This window comes from Carettochelys insculpta, chromosome 7 (genome assembly GCF_033958435.1).
Source record: "Carettochelys insculpta isolate YL-2023 chromosome 7, ASM3395843v1, whole genome shotgun sequence".
NCBI classification, from domain to species: domain Eukaryota; kingdom Metazoa; phylum Chordata; order Testudines; family Carettochelyidae; genus Carettochelys; species Carettochelys insculpta.
The window spans coordinates 76,248,303-76,268,229 of record NC_134143.1 but is presented as its reverse complement, the minus strand read 5'-3'; the positions used below and the strand labels follow the sequence as shown (position 1 = coordinate 76,268,229).

At 47.2% G+C, this 19,927-nt stretch overlaps 1 protein-coding gene across 3 annotated transcripts in view; it reads right to left on the bottom strand.

Moving 5' to 3' along the window:
- TCTN3 (tectonic family member 3) overlaps positions 1 to 18,886 on the bottom strand; it is a 144,432-nt gene extending 125,546 nt beyond the window's left edge. The window contains exons 1-3 of one of the 3 annotated variants that reach the window (XM_074999390.1): positions 18,260 to 18,886; positions 17,607 to 17,745; positions 9,221 to 9,342 (exon numbers count right to left, since the gene is read on the bottom strand). In XM_074999390.1, coding sequence (XP_074855491.1) covers positions 9,221 to 9,342; positions 17,607 to 17,745; positions 18,260 to 18,530 — 532 coding nt within the window. In that variant the 5' untranslated portion in view covers positions 18,531 to 18,886. The remainder of the gene's footprint in view (positions 1 to 9,220; positions 9,343 to 17,606; positions 17,746 to 18,259) is intronic. The other 2 variants (XM_074999388.1, XM_074999389.1) reach the window with 2 other exon arrangements.
- Positions 18,887 to 19,927: the final 1,041 nt, after the last annotated feature.

Here is a 19,927-nt window from a genome sequence, read left to right as displayed (position 1 = left end):
ACGTGGGACTGCTGCCCTGCCCTGGACTGAGGGCTGGGCCCAGAACTATACAACTCTTCTGAACTGCTGCCCCGCCCTAGACGGAGGGCTGGGGGCCTGTATGGTGGTAGCGGTGAGCCTCTGACTGCCCGAACTGAGTACAGGCTGGTGCCCTAACCCCCTTTTTTTGTTGCCGCCCGCCCTAGACCTAGGGGCTGGGCGTCACGGGACGTGTTACACCACACTAGAGGGTTTTTTCAAAAAAGCTGGGCCTTTATAGAAAAACCCATGGAGCATTGAAACACAAAATGCGTTGTTTCTATATTAAATCGAAAGAACGCGGCACTTTTTCTGGTGGCCCTCTAATGTTCCCAGATGAAAAAGAGCCCTCACAGCCACCCTCTAGAGCAGACATTCCTACAATTGCCAACATCCAGCTGCCCCACGACCCAAAGTGTCCCAGGAGTCTGTCTGGGCCACCAAACATCAAGCCCCCTCATGAGCCAAGCCCAAGCTCTGAGACCTCCTGGCTTGTAGCATGATGAAGGTGTCCTCCAGGAGACCACCAGCAAGAGGCGGAATGCCCCCGCCTACATCCAGCTTGTTACCTACATGGCGGCCTGAGGACACCCCGCCCAGATACTGGAGCGGGTCCACTCCAAGGTGAAGGAACTGTGGCAGGGGTACGCCAGGACCAGGGATGTGGCCAGGCAGTCAGGGGAGCAGGACAGCTCCCCCTGCAACACATACAACCTTCATCAACACCATGGCAGAAGAGCCCCCTACAGTGATGGAGCAGGACACTGAGGTGGAGGAGGAACAGCCAAGCCTGTCAAGTTGGATCAGCCAGCTGGAGCCAGAGCCGCCGTCGGAACTCAGACTCAAGCGATGGTACTCTTGTCATTGCCATGGCCTCAGTATCCTCCAGCCAGGCCACATTAAGCAGGGTGTCTCTGGACCTGTTTGAGGGTCCCGCCCAGTAATTACTCCATGCATCGTGTACCCCAGGGCATAGTGTGAGGGTGCCTGCCCCTACCTGGGCTGGAAGCGGGCCAGCCACTTGGCCATTGGTTCCAGCCCAGAAACACCACAGAAGGCCATGGCTCCCAGCTTGTAGCCATGCCGGCAGGTGACAGTCAGCACCTGCTTCCATGGATAGCTCTGCAAGTCACACACATGGAGAGGGACTGGGGGGGAATCTCAGACTGCACTCCATGCATGCCCCACCCATAGTGGGGACCCCTCAGTGCCCAGGATCCTCCAGGGCTGCTGGGCTTGTCAGAGAGGGGGTTGAGGGGGCTGCTGCCCATGGGATGGGGGGTGGGGTCACAGCCCTCAAGGCTTTAGTGTGAGACTGACATACCATCTTTCTCTCCCCTCCCATCCTCACAGCTGCGCCATCTGAGGGCGAGGCGAGCCCCAGCACACCACTAGGGTTGGCCAGCCCCGTCCACATTGTGGAGCTGGGAAGCCTGAGAGTGGCAGAGAAGAGGGCCAGGGCGTCACCACCACCCAGAGGGCACATTGGCATGACACAGAATGCCTCTGCCTACATGGCTACCCTCTGCCACCAGAATGATCTGGCAAAGTGGCTACTGTGGATGGAGGAGGCAGATCTGGCATGGTGGCAGAAGACTTGGGCCACACTCATGGCCAACCTGAGGACAATCATCAGGATCCTGAAGGAGCAGTCATCTCAGCCTCCCACCAATGTGGTCTCCCCGCCCCCACAGTGCCCGTTGCCCTGCTCCCACCCGAACTACCCCAGCCACCACGATGGGCTTCGCCTAGTAGCTGATGGCCACGGTGGGTGCTCACATGCCAGCCGCACTCGCTGCCCTGTCCCCCCCGCCAATACCTGTACCCACTTCCTCCCTCACCAAGCCTGAGCCTGCTGCACCCTCCCATGGCTGTACCTGCCCAGGATCCTGGCCCCATCCCAGCCCTGATAGAGACCCTGAACTTGGGACAGGAGAGGATCCCGTGGCTGCCGTGGCTTGTACCTCCCACCCCTTGGAGGACTAAAGCCTCCCACCCCACGTCCCAAGCCCCACCTTCAAGTTCAGAAGTCCCAAGCCCTGTCCCAAAGCCCACATCCCAACAATGTATAAAGTTACCCAAAGTTTCGCTGTGTAAATAGTATCATACTTTTCATCTGGCAAAAAGTTTCTATGTTTCAGTAAACAGTTTATTTTTTCACCGCACCTATGTCCCTCATAGAGGTGCTGTGAAAGGTGGATGGGTGGAAAAGTTGTGGTGGTGGCGGGGTGAGGAGTGGACGGGCAGGAGGGTGCACAGTGGGAACAGGGTGGGGCTGTGGGCTGGTGGATCCAACAGGGGGTGCCTGGAGGAGGGTCACTGGAGCCCATAGGCTAAGTTCTCTCAGAGGGCCTCCTGAATCTGTACCCCATCACAGTGAGTATCCGGGGCTGGTCTCAGACATCCACCCCAGGAGGAAGGCCTCCTCCTTACCTGACCCTCCATGATGTTGTGGAGGGCACAGCACACCCCCACAACCTGGGGGACATTGTGCATCCCAACGTCAGGTACATGAAGAGACACCTGAACCCATGGGGTCCGAGTGGCTGGTATACGGCTGCACGAGCCTGCACTGCAGGGGGTAGGCTGTGTCCCCCTCCGCAGAAGGGCAGGGTGATTTCCCTGATCTCGAGCTCTGCTGGGGTATGTAAGACCACAACTCTATTCTCCAGAAGAGGCTGGAGTTCCAGAAGACCCATGTGTCAATGGCCCAACCTGACCATCCCACATAGATATCCATAAAGCATCTTCTGTGGCTCACTAGGGCCTGCAGCATTACTGAATAGTAGCCCAGGCAGTTGATATAGAGGGCTGTGCTGTGGTCCAGGACACAGATTGCGACGTGGGTGCCATCGATGGCACCGGAACAGTGGGGAAAGCCAAGGGCAGAAAAACTGGCGATGGCCGCATCCAGGTGCGCGACATGGATGACCCTTCAAAGCAGGATGGTCCTGATTGCCCTCACAACCTGCATGGGACAGAGAGCAGACACACTCGTGAGTATGTGAAGGGATGCCCCTGGCTCCAGCAGGCTTCCCTGCCCCCTCCCAGTGCCCTTCTCCCCATCTGAGCCCCCCAGGTACTCCCCACTGTGAGGCTGCCCCCCCTCAAGCAGTAGGCCTGTGTTGGGGTGGAGAGGCATGGTCCCCCAGGGATAGGCTTTCCACCTCCTCGCTCCACCCCATTGCCCCCAGTGCCTGAGGGTCTCCTTTGCCCAGGAGACCTCACCCTCCCTCCAGTGATGGGTCTGCAAGCCAAGTGTGCCTTACCTCTATGAGGACAGCCCCAGTGGTCAACTTGCCCACCCCAAACACTGCTGTCCCATGGAGCGGTAGCTGTCCAGGATGGCCAGTTTCCAGATGGCAATGGCTATGCACTTCTTCAGGGGCAGAGAGGGCCACATGCAGATGTCCTGGCATCAGAGGGCGGGGGCGAGCCAGCTGCAGAGCTCCAGAAAGGTCTCCTTCCTCATGTGGAATTTCTGGAGCCACTGCATGTCATCCCACTTGTCCATCACCAGCTGGTCCCACCAGTCTGAGCTGATAGGGTAGCTACTCCAGGTGCATCTGAACAGTGGAGGGGCTGGAGCCCTGGGGGTTGGGCTCCTTAGCCCCTGCAGGAGATCCTTCCAACCAAAGGAGCTGGACGGCATCTGCAATCACAGTGGTCAGCAGCCTGACCAGGGCATGGATACAGTGCCAGTCTGGGAGCTGCTGTAAGTCCATAGCTGTGAGATATCAGCTTCTGGTCCCTGAATCAGCTCTGCTATGCTTTCTGCAGAAAGGCAGGCCTCAGCACGTGCAGGGAGGGAGTGTTTGGGAGGGGCCCTTTAAGGGAGTGCCTGGCTGGAGCTCCCAGCAGGGCTTGCTGGCCATGCAACCCTGTCCACGGCGTTTCCTGGCCCATTCTATTGAAAGAGCAGCCAGGTCTGTGTGGCCACTCTCTGTCAAAAGAGCGGATTGATTTTTTGATCCACTTATTGTGTGTGGCCATGATTTTTCAAAAGATTTTTTGAAAGAGATCCTCTGAAATAACTTCTTTTGAAGGACTGCTATAGTGTAGCCCTAATCTAAAAGGCAAACCACAAAATTAATATGACAGCGACAGCTATGCCTGACCACCCAGCAACTGCAAGAAAAATGTTGTGAACAAAACCAAGCCTTATACATGAGTTTCATTGACCTAACCAAAGCATTAGACTCAGTCAGTCATAGTGCCCTGTGGACCAGCCTCTCAAAGATCAGCTGCCCCTACAAATTCATTAGCATCTTGAGGCTGCTTCACAACATGCCTGCCACAGAATTAAGCAACAATATATCCCAAAGTGACCCCTTTGAGGTCAAAATGGGAGTCAAACAAGGATGTATCACTGCCCCATCACTGCTCTGCATCTTCATTGCCATGACCCTTCACGCCATTGATGACAAGCTGCAGATGGCATGAAGATTTCTACAGAATGAACAGGAAGCTTTCCAATCTCAGGAGACTGACAGCTAAAAGCAAGAGCTCCATGACCTCAGTCATGGAGTTCCAATACACAGATGACAACATGGATGCTGCTCTTTCTCCCAGAGCGCTTCAGACCATCTTTGCCAAAGCATACAAGAGTCTCAGCCTCACACTGTCCAAACGATCAAGGTGCTCCACCAACCCTTGCTAATGGGACAATCTCATGCACTTTCTATTTAAGTCAGCAGAGAGCTGCTGAAAAATGTGGAACAACTCCCATACCTTGGAAGACATCTTTTCACTAAAGTCTACATTAATGTGGAAATCCAGCGTCATTTAAGCTGCACATGCTCTGCCTGAGACAAAGGGCCTTGAAGAACCAGGACATCTATGCTAAGACAAACCTTCTTGTATAACACACAGTGGTTATTCCAATGCTATTGTACACACGTGAAAGCTGGACAACATACAAGTGTCATTTGAAGGCACTTAAACAATTTCTTCAATGCTGCCTCAGGAGAATCCTAAATATCTCTTGGGAGGATAGGCGCAAGAACACTAGCATCCTGGAAGGGTCGAACATGACCATCATTGAAGCCACTATCATTCACCAAAAACTTTGTTGGACTGGGCACGTGGTTTTGATGTCTAGTCAGTGCCTCCCAAGACAGATTGTTTTTCAAGTTGAAGAAAGGACAGACAAGGGCTGGGGTCAGAGGGGCTACACTAGCACTATACTTCAAAATGGCCATGCCAATGGCCATTTCGAAGTTTACTAATGAAGCACTGAAATACATATTCAGCGCCTCATTAGCATGCGGGCGGCCATGGCACTTCAAAATTGACACGGCTCCTTTTCGAAAGGACCCCGGCTACTTCGAAGTCCCCTTATTCCCATCTGCTCATAGGAATAAAGGGACTTCGAAGTAGCTGGGGTCCTTTAGAAAAGGAGCCCCATTTGGACGAGATGCGCGGCGGCAAGCCACATCAATTTCAAAGTGCTGCGGCCACCTGCATTTGCATGGCCATTTCGAAGTTTTTGGCTAGCGTAGACACGGCCAGGAAGTGATATAATAAGGACATGCTGAGGGCATACGTGAAAAAGCGCAGTATTGATGTTGACACTTGGGAGAACCTTTCATAGGACCATCCCCAGTAGAGAGTGGTAATCTCTGAAGGAATGGCAGAATCTGACAGGTCCACCACACAGCAGATGAGGAGACACAGAGAAGAAGAAAAGACCAGCAGAAACTGCCCCTCCAACAGCTACCAACACCTGTCCATTCCACAATAAGACCTGCAGCTCCAGAATCAGGCTGATGAGCCATTAATGGACTCACAAATAGAATAAAATTTTTTTTATTTAAATCAAGTTTCCCATTGATACTTCCTTCCATTTGTTCCAACAATGATGCAAATCCAATTACTAAAACATGTTAATTTACAGCTCAGTACAACATTTTACAACATGTAAGAAGGCATACTTTGGGAATTTTTTTTAGATAACTTAATTTTTATTAATGTAAGAAATAGCACATAATACTCATTAGCTGTGTCCAGAGTTGGAAAAAGTACCCCAAAAGTTACTTGAGTAAAAATGCAGCTGCTTTCACTTCTGGATACTTGAGTACAATCAAGATGCAATGTAAGAACATAAGAATGGCCATACTGAGTCAGACCAAAGGTCCATCGAGCCCAGCATCCCATCTGCCGACGGTGGCCAATGCCAGGTGCCCCAGAGAAGGAGAACAGAAGACCATGATCAAGTGATTTATCTCCTGCCATCCATCTCCTGCCCTTGTTATGAAGGCTAGGGCACCATACTTTATCCCTGGCTAATAGCCATTTATGGACCTAACCTGCAAAAATTTATCAAGCTCTTTTTTAAACCCTAATAGAGTCCTGGCCTTCACAGCCTCCTCGGGCAAGGAGTTCCACAGGTTGACTGTGCACTGTGTGAAGAAAAATTTCCTTTTATTAGTTTTGAACCTACTACCCATCAATTTCATTTGGTGTCCCCTAGTTCTTGTATTATGGGAAAAGGTAAATTTTTCTACATTCACTTTCTCCACACCATTCATGATTTTATATACCTCTATCATATCGCCCCTCAATCGCCCCTTTTCCAAACTGAAAAGTCCCAGTCTCTCTAGCCTCTCCCCATATGGGACCCTTTCCAAGCCCCTAATCATCTTAGTCGCCCTTTTCTGAACCTTTTCTAATGCCAATATATCTTTTTTGAGGTGAGGAGATCACATCTGCACGCAGTACTCAAGACGTGGGCGTACCATAGTTTTATATAGGGGAAGTATGATATCTTTTGTCTTATTATCGATCCCTTTTTTAATAATTCCTAACATCCTATTTGCCTTACTAACTGCCGCTGCACACTGCGTGGATGTCTTCAGAGAACTATCCACTATAACTCCAAGATCCCTTTCCTGATCTGTCGTAGCTAAATTTGACCCCATCATGTTGTACGTGTAATTTGGGTTATTTTTTCCAACATGCATTACCTTACACTTACCCACATTAAATTTCATTTGCCATTTTGCTGCCCAATCACTCAGTTTGCTGAGATCTTTTTGTAGTTCTTCACAATCCCTTTTGGTTTTGACTGTCCTGAACAGCTTGGTGTCATCTGCAAACTTTGCCACCTCACTGCTTACCTCATTTTCTAGATCACTGATGAACAAGTTGAACAGGATCGGTCCCAGGACTGACCCCTGGGGAACACCACTAGTTACCCTCCTCCATTGTGAAAATTTACCATTTATTCCCACCCTTTGTTTTCTGTCTTTTAACCAATTCCCGATCCATGAAAGGACCTTTCCTCCTATCCCATGACCACCTAATTTACACAAAAGCCTGTGGTGTGGGACCGTGTCAAAGGCTTTCTGGAAATCTAGGTATATTATGTCCACTGGGTGCCCCTTGTCCGCATGTTTATTAACCCCTTCAAAGAATTCTAATAGATTAGTTAGACACGACTTCCCTCTGGAGAAACCATGCTGACTTTTGCCCAACAATTCGTGCTCCTCTATGTGCCTTGCAATTTTACTCTTTACTAGTGTTTCTACTAATTTGCCTGGTACTGATGTTAAACTTATCGGTCTATAATTGCCAGGATCTCCTCTAGAGCCTTTTTTAAATATTGGTGTTATATTGGCCGTCTTCCAGTCATTTGGTACCAAAGTCATTTGGTACCAATATGCGTATGGGTAAGTGGGTGTTCTTTTACACAAGCAGTTTTCCAAAAGAACACCAGTGATTTGCACTTAAGTGCATCCCCCTTACCTCCCCCACCCACAAAAAACAGCTGCACTTTTACTCTCATAACTTTTTGGGTACTTTTTCAATCTCTGCCTGTGTCAAGCAGCAGATGCAGCATCAGCACATTAGCTATGTGTATACTGAATGATGCCTTCCATTTTTATTTCTAGTACACTCCAGTGTTCCTTTCTATTCTGCCTCCATACTTTCCCACATATTGTCTCTCTGTCTGAACTAACTCTCAAAGAGCTGCATAACTTCCCCGCAGCCCTTCAACAGCTACCAGCAACTGCCTCTTCTGTGATAAGACCTGCAGCTCCAGTGTCGGACTAATCAGCCATCAACGGACTCACAAACAGGAGGGTGACATGAAGACATCCTACTCCTTATCAAGTCCATTGACTGAATCTGTTGATGGCTGATCAGCTGGATTCAGTGGCCTTTGGGCCAGACCCATCTCAGATCAGCAAAATATTTTTGGTTTCCTAGCCAGCTGAGTGTGAATCTGCCTATTTGAATGGAACCACAAAAAAGCAGCAGGTGAATTTAAAAAAAAAAAAAAAGAATATATGCAATAAGGACAAGAAAACTTAAAAATACAAACTAGTAGGGAGACTCAGGGCAGGCACAGTAACATAGAACTGTCAGATTAACTCAGATTATTAGCTCATCTAGACTGGTCTCCAGTCTCCAACAATGTTCATTGCCAAATGCTTCAGAGGGCGATGCAAGAAAACTCTTAATGGCTCATTATGGACATAGCATGCCACTGGGGCAGCTGCTTTATAACCATAAACCAGAGAATTTATACTCCTTATTGCATTCTCATTTCCTCTACCATTATTGTGAATGTTATAATTCTTCTCATAAATATGTTTTAAATGATTAAATCACACAAATAAATAAACAAACACAAACAAACAAACAAACATTTTAAGTCTCACTGGGCTCTTGGTCTCAATAATGCCTTGTGGTAATCTTGTAGATTCCTTGGCCAGCTTTAACTCCAAGCTACATACACTAAACTCTTTAATATTTGGCAGCCCCATGACTGGGAGGTTGACAGATCTTCAGAATAATTTGGATAACAGAGAGGTATACCTAGCAATGCGTAACACTAAAGAGAAACAAAATTAGATATTAACTAACAAACAAATTTACGCAGAGTACTTTATTTACCAACTGTTGTACTGCACACTGTAAACTTATACTTTACTGCATTTATTTGCATTTACTTTCACTTCACTGTATTTACGGAAAACATAACTAAAATTTACTAATGGTTGAAATGCCAGTCATCTGAGAGTTCTGGATGATAGAATGCCAGATATGAAAGAGTTTACTGTAATATCTCCTTCCACCCTAGACCTGAAGTAACACTGGCAAGTGCTATGGAACAGCCCTCCTCATATTTACAAGATGTTACAGAACAGATTCCCTGATCAGGGAAATCTGGAGTGCGGAAGGGAAGACTACTTACAGTCAAACAGATGCATACAGAACAGAGACTCATATCCATTAGGGTCAGTGATGATTTCAGTGTGAAGAGGGGTGTTATTTCTGAAAATAAGAGACTTCTTCACACACACTTGACTCTCAGCCCTGCACAGAAAACAGAATATAGAGGATTAATGTTACTGCTATGGACACATGTATATTATATATTCCTCCATTCCCCCACAAACAACATTATATAGAATTCTTCATTTCTTAATACAAGTTGGCTTGCACTATTAAGAACTATTGTGTCTCACTCCACAAGGACCTGTGGATGAGGCATGATCTATATAATTCCCTGTCACTTTAAGAATCTTCACAATGTAATATAGGCCAGCTTGGATCTCCTGTCCTTTCCACAATCTTGTCACCAAAGTACAAGCTTTCTCCTACCATCTCCCCCTTTCCAGCACAAAGTGACGCAGCCCAACTTCCTCCCCTTTTCTCCAACCCTTCTCACTAACCTCTGCCTGTCAGTTGTCTAATAAGTTCATTATAAAAATCAAATCCAGGTTTGATAAAGTGGATTGATTTAAATCATGATTTAAATCACAAAATAAATAAATAAATAGATTGAATGATTGGATTGATTGATTTAAATCAAGTTTCCCATTGATACTTCTTTGCATTTGTTCCAACAATAATGCAAATCCAATTCTAAAACATGTCAATTTACAGCTTAGTACAATATTTTACAACAGGTAAAAAGGCATACTTTGGGGACTTTTTTTAGATAACTTAATTTTTGTTAATGCAGAAAATAGTACATAATACTCATTACTTGTGTCCAGAGGTGGAAAAAGTGCCCAGAAAGTTACTTGAGTAAAAATGCATCTCTCTGTTGCTCTCTGCCTCGTGTGTGTGTGTGTGTGTGTACACGTATGTACTTTTACTCACGTAGTATTCCGGCAACTTGTACTTAAGTACACTCTCCTCAAAAAAAAAAAAAAAAAAACAAACAAACCCAAAACAGCTGTACTTTTATTCACATAACTTTTTGGGTACTTTTCCCACCTCTGCCTGTGTCAAGCTGCAGATGCAGCAGCAATGCATTAGGAATGATAAAAACTAAGTCATCCACACAAACACAACAGCACTTATACTTTATTAAATAAACCTTAAATTGTACATAAATGTTTCACGTTTTGCAATTGCACTCTTTCGTGAGTTGCTGGCTAAAAGCTGTCATTACACTCTTTGTTTCTTTTTAATAATTTCAAAATTGTATTAACTCTAACAGACAAGTCCTCAGAACACTAAAGTTGGGTTTACACTAGAGAGTTTTCTCGACATAACTCAGGGACCGTCTACACACTTAAAGCACTGTTGACAGAGTCTCGACAGAACTCTGCATTTTCCTCAACAGTATTACCCCTCAAAAATCTGGGGCACCACAATCTCTGGACAGATAGAGAGGTAGCCGTGTTACTCTGTAGCTTTGAGAACAACAAGAAGTCTTGTGGCACCTTATAGACTAATAGATATTTTGGAGCATAAGCATTCGTGGGCAAAGACCCACTTCATCAGATGCATGAGTGGGGGCAGGGGTTTCAGAGGGTTATTTAAAGAGTGGGGTCCCAGTACGTGGGAAGGCCAGAGCTGACAAGGTCTATTCAGCAAGGTGGAAATGGTCCAGTATCAACAATACTTATCAAAAGAGGAAAAAACAAGTCAGATCAGACAGAGGGATGTAAGCCACTGTCAGAGTCTAATGGGTAGATATTAGCACCCAGAGCAGAGAAACTGCCTTTGTAAGCTGCAAGCCACTCCTGGTCTCTGTTTAATCCATGGTTAATGGAGCCAAAATTGAAAATAAATTGCAGCTCAGAGATTTCTCTCTCCATTTGATTTTTGAAATTTTTTTTCCCCATGACCGTCACCCTTAAATCTGCCACTGAGTGTCCAGGGAGACTGAAATGTTCCCCCACAGGCTTCTGTACATTACTGTTCCTGATGTCTGATTTATGTCCATTTATTCTTTTATGGAGAGACTGTCCAGTTTGGCCAATGTAAATTGCAGTGGGGCATTGCTGACACTTGACGACATATATTAGTAGATGTGCAGGTAAAGGAGCCTCTGATGGTATAGTTGGTGTTAGGTCCTGTGATGATGTCATTGGTGTAGATATGTGAGCAGAGTTGGCAGTAAGGACTGTTGCAGGGGCTGGTTCCAGGCATAGATTCACTGGTTTGTGATTTGTAGTGACTGGTGAGGATTTGTTTAAGGTTGGCAGGCTGTCTATAGGCAAGGACAGTCCTGCCTCCCAAGGTCTGTGAGAGTGAAATATCATTGTTCAGGATGGGTTGCAGATCACTGACGATGCGTTGGAGAGGCCTTAGGTGGGGACTGTATGTGATGGTCAGTGGTGTTCTCTTGTTTTTCTTGCAAGGCCTGTCTTGTAGCAGGTGGCTTCTGGGTACCCGTCTGGCTCTATCAATCTATTTCCTCACTTCCTTAGGTGGGTATTGTAGTTTGAGGAAAGCTTGGTAAAGGTCTTGTAGATGTTTGTCTCTGTCTGATGGATCAGAGCAAATACGGTTGTACCTTAGTGCCTGGCTGTAAACAATGGATCGTGTAGTATGCCCTTGATGGAAGCTGGAGGCATGTAGATAAGCATAACAGTCCACGAGTTTTTGGTAGAGGGTGGTATTTATGTGACCGTCTTTTATCTACATAGTAGTGTCCAGGAAGTGAATTTCTTGTGTGGACTGGTCTAGGCTAAGGTTGATGGTGTGGTGGAAACTCTTGAAATCACAGTGGAACTCTTCTGGAGCCTCCTTCCCATGGGTCCAGATGATGAAGATGTCATCAGTGTAGCGCAGGTAGAGGAGGGGAGTTAGGGGACGAGAACTGAGAAAGGGCTGTTCCACATCAGCCATAAAAATGTTGGCATACTGTGGGGCCATGTGGGTGCCCACAGCAGTGCCACTTATTTGAAGTTATAATTTGTCCCCAAATCTGAAATAGTTGTGGGTGAGGACAAAGTCACAGAGCTCTGTCACCATTTTTGCCTCAGTCTCAGCTGGGATAATGTTCCTAACAGCTTGGCATCCATCTTCATGTGGGATATTGGTGTAAAGGGCCTCTACATCCATGGTGGCCAGAATGGTGTTTTCAGGAAGGTCACCAATGGCTTGTAATTTCCTGAGGAAGTTGATGGTATCTTGAAGAAAGCTGGGGGTGCGGGTAGCATAGGATCTAAGTAGAGAGTCCACATATCCAGACACTCCTGTGGTGAGGGTGCCAATGCCCGAGAGGAGAGAGAAATCTCTGAGCTGCAATTTATTTGCAGTTTTGACTCCATTAACCATGGATTAAACAGAGACCGGGAGCGACTCACAGTTTACAAAGGCAGTTTCTCTGCTCTGGGTGCTAATATCTCCCCATTAGACTTTGACAATGGCTCACATTCCCCTGTCTGATCTGACTTGTTTTTTCCTCTTTTGATACGTACTGTTGACACTGGACTATTTCCACCTTGCTGAATACACCTTGTCAAGTCTGGCCCTCCCTCTTACTGGGACCCCACTCTTTAAATACCTCTCTGAAACCACCCCCCACTCATGCATCTGATGAAGCAGGTCTTTGCCCACAAAAGCTTATGCTTCAAAATATCTGTTAGTCTATAAGGTGCCACAAGACTGCTTGTTAATCTCTGGATAGATTTCTGTTGACAAAGTGCAGTGTAGACACTTCTGTCAACAGAAAGCGCTTCCAGTTGCCTGGCAGCCCTCTTTGCAGAGCTGCCATTCCGCTTTCTGGCACAAGAGGGCAGTGCAGCCTGGCAGTTCTCTGTCGACAGAGCAAGTTGCCTGCAGATGCAAATTTGTTGACAGAGGTTCTGTTGAGATTTCTCTGTCGACTGTAACTTTTGTCGATAGAAAACAAAAAAGCAGTCCAGTAGCACTTTAAAGACCATCAAAATAATTTATTAGGTGATGAGCTTTTGTGGGACAGACCCACTTCTTCAGATCACAATCATACCAGAACAGACTCAATATTTAAGGCACAGAGAACCAAAAATAGTAATCAAGGTTAACAAATCAGAAAAATATCACCAAGGTGAGCAAATCAGAGAGCAGAGCGGCAGAAGGGAGGTGGGGAGTCAAGAATTAGATAAAGCAAAGTATGCAAAAAAGCCCCTATAATGAGCTAGAAAATTCCCATCTCGGTTCAAACCACATGTTAATGTGTCGAATTTGAATATAAAAAAAAAGTTCAGTGGCCTCTCTTTCCAAACTGCTGTGAAAATTCCTCTTCAGTAAAACGCAGACTTTCAGGTCATTAACAGAATGGCCCACTCCATTAAAGTGCTCGCTGACAGGTTTGTGAATCAGGAGTGTTTTTATGTCTGTTTTATGCTCATTAATTCTTTGTCTAAGAGAGTTTGAAGTCTGTTTTGTCGATAGATGCTTCTAGTGTAGACGCAGCCTAACTGTACAGTGTCTTTAAAACTTCTACAACCAACTTTCATCTTCTCCACTCTCATGCGTCATGTTAATGCAGATCTGATTCCAAGCTACTAAAAACGCTAAGATTGACTGTGATTAGAGTGCACTTAATTTTGAATGGTGACATGTATTAGAAAGGTAGACTTGTTAGTCTGTATCTTCGAGAACAACAAGGCGTCCTGTGGCACCTTGTAGACTAACAGATATTTTGGAACATGACGAAGCAGGTCTTTGCCCATGAAAGCTTATGCTCCAAAATATCTGTTAGTCTATAAGGTGCCACAGGACTTCTTGTTCTTAATTTTGAAGTAATCCCCATTGAAAACAAGTATAGAATGGGGTTACTTTTAGGAAAGCTCAATTATGCTGAAGTAAAATAAAGAATAGACTTACGGCATCACCATTATGGTTTGTGGCCTTGATGTTCCAAAACAAGAGGCATGTGTTATATAACATAAAATAAGAAAATAACACTCAATGGCAATGAGCAGCTCTAGATTTCTCTTACTGCAACTTTCTACACTGTATTAGTTAGCTAATTACACAAACCACAATGATTAGCTAAACTAAACTTATTTTTTCAAGCAATATTCAACATAACAAACAGGTTGGGAATTTACTTGTTAAATCATGGCTATAAAAGGCATTGAGAGAGCCTTGAAGAATGATGCATTGCAAAGTTGATCCACATTATTTTTCAGACATATTCACATCATTTTCTCCAAATGAGCATTTTTCCTTGTGATGTTTTATTTTTGCAACGAAGCCATGCATTTTCTACTTGTACTGCTTATACTTGACATGTTTTCCTTTCTCACCCAGGGAAAGAATTTCTTCAGAATTCTATTGCAAAAGTGTAGTAGAATATAGGAAGCTGTGTATATGCTGAATGACATCTTCCCTTTTTATTTCTAGCACGTTCCACTGTTCCTTTCTATTCTGCATCCATACCTTCCTATATATTATCACAGAATCACAGGGCTGGAAGGGACCTCAGGAGGTCATCTAGTCCAGCCCCCTGCTTCAAGCAGCATCAACCCCCACTAAGTCATCCCAGCCAGGATCTTGTCCAGCCGGGACTTAAAAACCCCAAGGGATGGAGAATCTACCACCTCTCTAGGCAACGCATTCCAACGCTTCACCACCCTCCTGGTGAAGTAGTTTTTCCTACCATCTAACCTAAACCTCTCCCTCTTCAACTTCAGACCATTACTCCTTGTTCTGCCATCTGACACCACTGAGAACAGTTTCTCACCCTCTTTTTCAGAGCTCCCCTGCAGGAAGTTGAAGGCTGCTATTAAATCACCCCTAAGTCTTCTCTTCTGTAAACTAAACAAGCCCAAATCCCTCAGCCTATCCTCATAGGTCTTGTGCTCCAGACCCTTAATCACTTTTGTTGCCCTTCGCTGAACCTGCTCCAGCAAATCCACATCCTTTTTATACTGGGGGACCCAAAACTGAACACAATATTCCAGATGTGGCTTCACTAGTGCCGAATAAAGAGGAATAACTACTTCTCTAGATCTGCTCGAAATGCTTCTCCTAATGCACCCTACCACGCCGTTAGCCTTCTTGGCTACAAGGGCACACTGTTTACTCATATCCAGCCTTTCATCCACCATAACCCCTAGGTCACTTTCCATCGTACTGCTGCTGAGCCAGTCGGTCCCCAGCCTGTAACGATGCTTGGGATTCTTCCGCCCCAGGTGCAGGACTCTACACTTCTCCTTATTGAACCGCATCAGATTTCTTTTGGCCCAGTCCTCCAATTTATCCAGGTCCCTCTGGATTCTCTCTCTACCCTCCAACGAATCTACCTCTCCCCCTAGTTTTGTGTCACTGGCAAACTTGCTGAGGGTGCAATCCAGTCCCTCATCCACGTCATTAATAAAGATGTTGAATAACACCGGCCCCAGAACTGAGCCTTGTGGCACTCTGCTTGAAACAGACCGCCATCCAGATATTGAGCCATTAACCACTACTTGTTGGGCCCGACCATCAAGCCAGCTTTCTATCCATCTTATAGTGCAAGGATCTAATCCATATTTCCTTAACTTCTGGACAAGAATGTTGTGGGAGACCGTATCAAAAGCCTTGCTGAAGTCAAGGTGTATCACATCCACTGACTCCCCCATGTCCACAGAGCTTGTTACCTCATCAGAGAAGCTAATCAGATTGGCCAGGCAGAAGTTGCCCCTGGTGAATCCATGTTGGCTACTTTTAATCACTTTCCCCTCTTTCAGGTGATCCAAAATGATCCAAAGTGATTCCCTCCATTATTTTCCTAGGGATTGAGGTAAGGCTGATGGGTCTATAGTTCCCTGTATTGTCCTTCTTTCCTCTTTTAAAGATGGGCACTACGTTTGCCTTCTTCCAGTCATCCGGTATCTCACCTGATCTCCAAGAGTCTTCAAGGATAATGGCCAAAGGTTCAGCAATGACCTCTGCCAATTCCCTCAGTACCCTGAGGTACATTAAATCCAGACTGATGGACTTGTGCACAGCTAGTTTTTCTAAATAGCTCAGAACTTGTTCCTTCCCCACAGATGGCTGCCCTCCACCTTCTCATACTGCATTGTGTAGGACCATCATGTGGAAGTTGACTTTGTCCGTCATGTGGAAGTTGTCTCTGTCTGAATTAACTCTCAAAGAGCACAACCCTTCAATAGCTACCAACACCTGCCCCTTCCGTGATATGACCTGCAGCTTCAGAATGGGGCTGATCAGCCATCAACAGACTCACAAATAGGAGGGCGACATGAAGACATCCTACTCTTTATCTAGTGACCGCCAAGAAGAAGAACAACTAACTCTCCCATGCTTGGCTCAGGTGTACCACCATATAAAAACAAAAATAATCCTATCCAGCCTATATTTGTCTTTGCAGCTGTTAGTCTGCTGAGAAACAGAAACTGAAAGGCCAAACTTTCAAAAAGCAAGAGCTGGTTGTTGGGCTGGATAGACTAGAGACCTTAAATTCATTTTTATGAGACTGTAAGAGTAGGTATAGCATGGGTGTGATAAGATTTAACTTAAACTGCTATTTTTAAATGAGAAATGTTTTACTATGTTGATGATTAATAAATTCAATTTTTTTTATTTTCTAAAAAAAATTATTGATATTCATCCATGGAGCTTGCAAAACTACCTGACACTATATGAGCCCTATCTAAGTGCCCCAAGCTCCTCCCTTCTAATAATTTAACTGACCTTCACCATTTGAACATCAGGAGAAAGATCACACAAACACCAACTGATATTAAAATAACTGTGTCTGGATTTTAGTTTCTACTGGAAGTGTTCAAACAGTCAAAAACCCCCAAAGCCTTGCACACATTACTTTGATCAGGTATCATACACACTTAGACCCTGCTTAGCCAGGATATATGCTTGCAACATGGAAGGGCATAAGACAACCAGTCCCACAAACCTTACCGAGAGCTGCCTGAAAGACAAAAGACGACTTATTATGGATGGAATAAAAACTCCATTGAGTTTGGCAAGAATGCACTCACCAGTCAATTAACATAACACTATGCATAAGCCTCACCCAAAAAAAAAAAAGTGTATGCGAACCTGCCCAGGATCTTTGGGCTGGGTATTGTTTTGGGAAAAGGTGGATGTGTGGGAAGAGAGAACACAAACACTGAGACCAGATCAGAACTAACTGAGGCTGCATCTACACTAATGACCTTACAGTGGCACAAGAGTGCTGCTGCAGCTGTGCCACTGCTAAGGCTCCTGTGTAGTCACTCTATGCTGGTGGGAGAGAGCTCTTCCGACAGCATAAATAATCACCACTCACCCAAAATGACTAGTAATAGCATCAGCACTGCCCTTGGCCCTCACCACTCCTTGACAAGGGTATTGATACACAGTACTGAAGAGCATCAGGAAGTTGATCTCCCATACCATACCTGGTGCTGCCTGGAATACAGAAAGAGAAGGCAGCCCTTGTGTCCCCCAGATCACAGCCAAGGTTACAGTCAGGATCACAGCAGCAGTTTAAGTCACAGGATCCAGGATGCAAGTTGCAGATACAGGTGGGCAAACAAACTAAGAAGAGAGACAGACATGCTGGATCATGGAATGGGGATGGGGGTAAAAGAAGACCCCAAAAACAGTGCTCTAGATGATATAAAGGGAAGGCTGGTTCAAGGGGTAAAAGGTCCTTGAAAACCATCTTGTAAAGGGTAGAAGGAAACCAGCAGGGTCAGAGACATAATCCTGGTTGGGTGCCAACACATACCGGCCTGTGAGGAAGGAAATATATGTGTGTGTGTGTGCGTGCGGGGTGTGGGGGTGAAGCTGGGACAGCACAGAGAGGACTCTGGCCCTGTATTGCAGGGGGTGGTCAGGAAACAGTGCAGGTCAGGAGGAAAGGGGACCCCGGACATTTTACTGCAGGAGAATAGGTGGAGAGACAGTCTAGATCCAGGCCAGGATCAAGGCATCTGGGCACTGCGTTTCAGGCCATGGTGGCGGGGGCAGACGGATTGGGCCAGGGAGAAGGCACCTGAGTAATGGCCTGAAGGGAAGGAGCGAGAAGGCACTATGGGCGCCTCCCCACCTTCGGGAGTGGATATGTCTCCCTGGACTCCTGGAGTAGCGCTGGGCTTGGGCTCCGCGGAAGTGCCTCCCTCTGCGCTGGGGGGCCCGGGGCCTGAAGTTGCCTCCGAGGTCGTGCCGACGCTACCGGGGTAGATGACAGGACCGAGGCCGATCTCCGCGGTCGGGCTGAGTGGCCCAGTGCTGCCCTCCGCGGTCGGGCTTAGGGTCCCAACCCCACACCACAGCTGCAGCAACAGTAGGAGCGGGAGCAGCGCCCACATTGGGCCCATGGCTTCAAGTCGTTGCCAGGGCACCAGTAGCCTCACGTCAGAGGCCTCGTCATAAATGATCTGCTCTCGCGAGAACTCCGGCGCGTGTCGAAGCTACGCGCTTGTCTATCCGGTCCTCTCAGAGCACGAGTACGTCAATCTCTTCCCTGGCCCCGCCTCTCAGGCGGTTGTGCTTCGGCCGTCGCTGGCGTCCCGGTCGCCTCACTGGGCCGGTGGGGTGGAGCCAGGGCCCGAGTGAGCTGTGGGGAGTCGGCGGCCCGGGGCGGGAGAGAGCTAGCTCCGTTCCGTGGCGGGGGCGGCGGTACCTACGGAGCTCGCCGCCGTGGGCGGAGCCAGCCCGGGATGTGGGAGTAGTGACGGGGCCACAAGGAGCCAGCCGTGCCATCCTGTGGGCGGGCTTTGGCTGCCAGGGCAGCGGCTATCCCTCGCCCCTCCTGCTGGGAAGTCTGGGCCTCTTATCGTTCTTCCGCTGCAACGCCGGGGCTGACGAGACGTCTTAGCAACGGCTGTGCCGGCTCAGAGCAATGGGCCATCTCTGATAAGCATCAGAGAGGTGGCGCTGTTAGTCTGTAGCTTCGAGAACAACAAGAAGTTCTGTGGCACCTGATAGACTAATAGATAGTTTGGAGCACAACGAAGCGGGTCTTTGCCCACTAAAGCTTATGCTCCAAAATATCCGCTAGTCTATAAGGTGCCTCAGGACTTCCTGTAGTTCTACCTCTGATAGCAGCCAATGCCAGCGGTGTCAGAGCCAACTAACAGAACAGCTGTCATCCAGTGAGCAGTCCCCTCTTGTGGAGGCTTCCAGCAGGGGTGAGGAACTAACAGCTCCCAAAGGGTTGGTTGCATCTGTCCTGCAAGGCTGGGGGCTTGCCAGGGAGTCTGTGGTCACACTCCAGCTTTGCACCCCCCTCTGTCTTTGGAGCTGGACTGGCACCTCCCTGCAGGCAGAAGCAAATGTAGTCCTGAGCCTCAACGGCTGGATTGATGCAAACAGGCAAGATTAGGCCTGTGGGGGATGGGGGGAGTGATCTGTGCACTTCTGCTTCCCCTCCCCCACAACTGCAGGAACAGCAGTGCAGGGACATGCTCACCTGCAGGCTTTCCCCCTCGTGCTCCCATTGACTGGCATGACAGCCAATGGGAGCATAGGTTTGGTGCCTGCAAATAGTGGAGGTCTGGACACTTGTGTGTCAATGGGTTGCTTCAGAGATAGGTGCCCCTTCATTGCCTTCACAGCTTCCTCCTGTTCAAATGCCACACCCCAGTCCACTCCTGCACCCTCCTACTCAGATCCTTTACCTCCAATTTCATCCTAAACATGGAGATAAATCTCACAGAGCTGACAGGGACCTTGAGAGGTCATTGAGTCCAGTTCCTTGCATTCACAGCAGGAC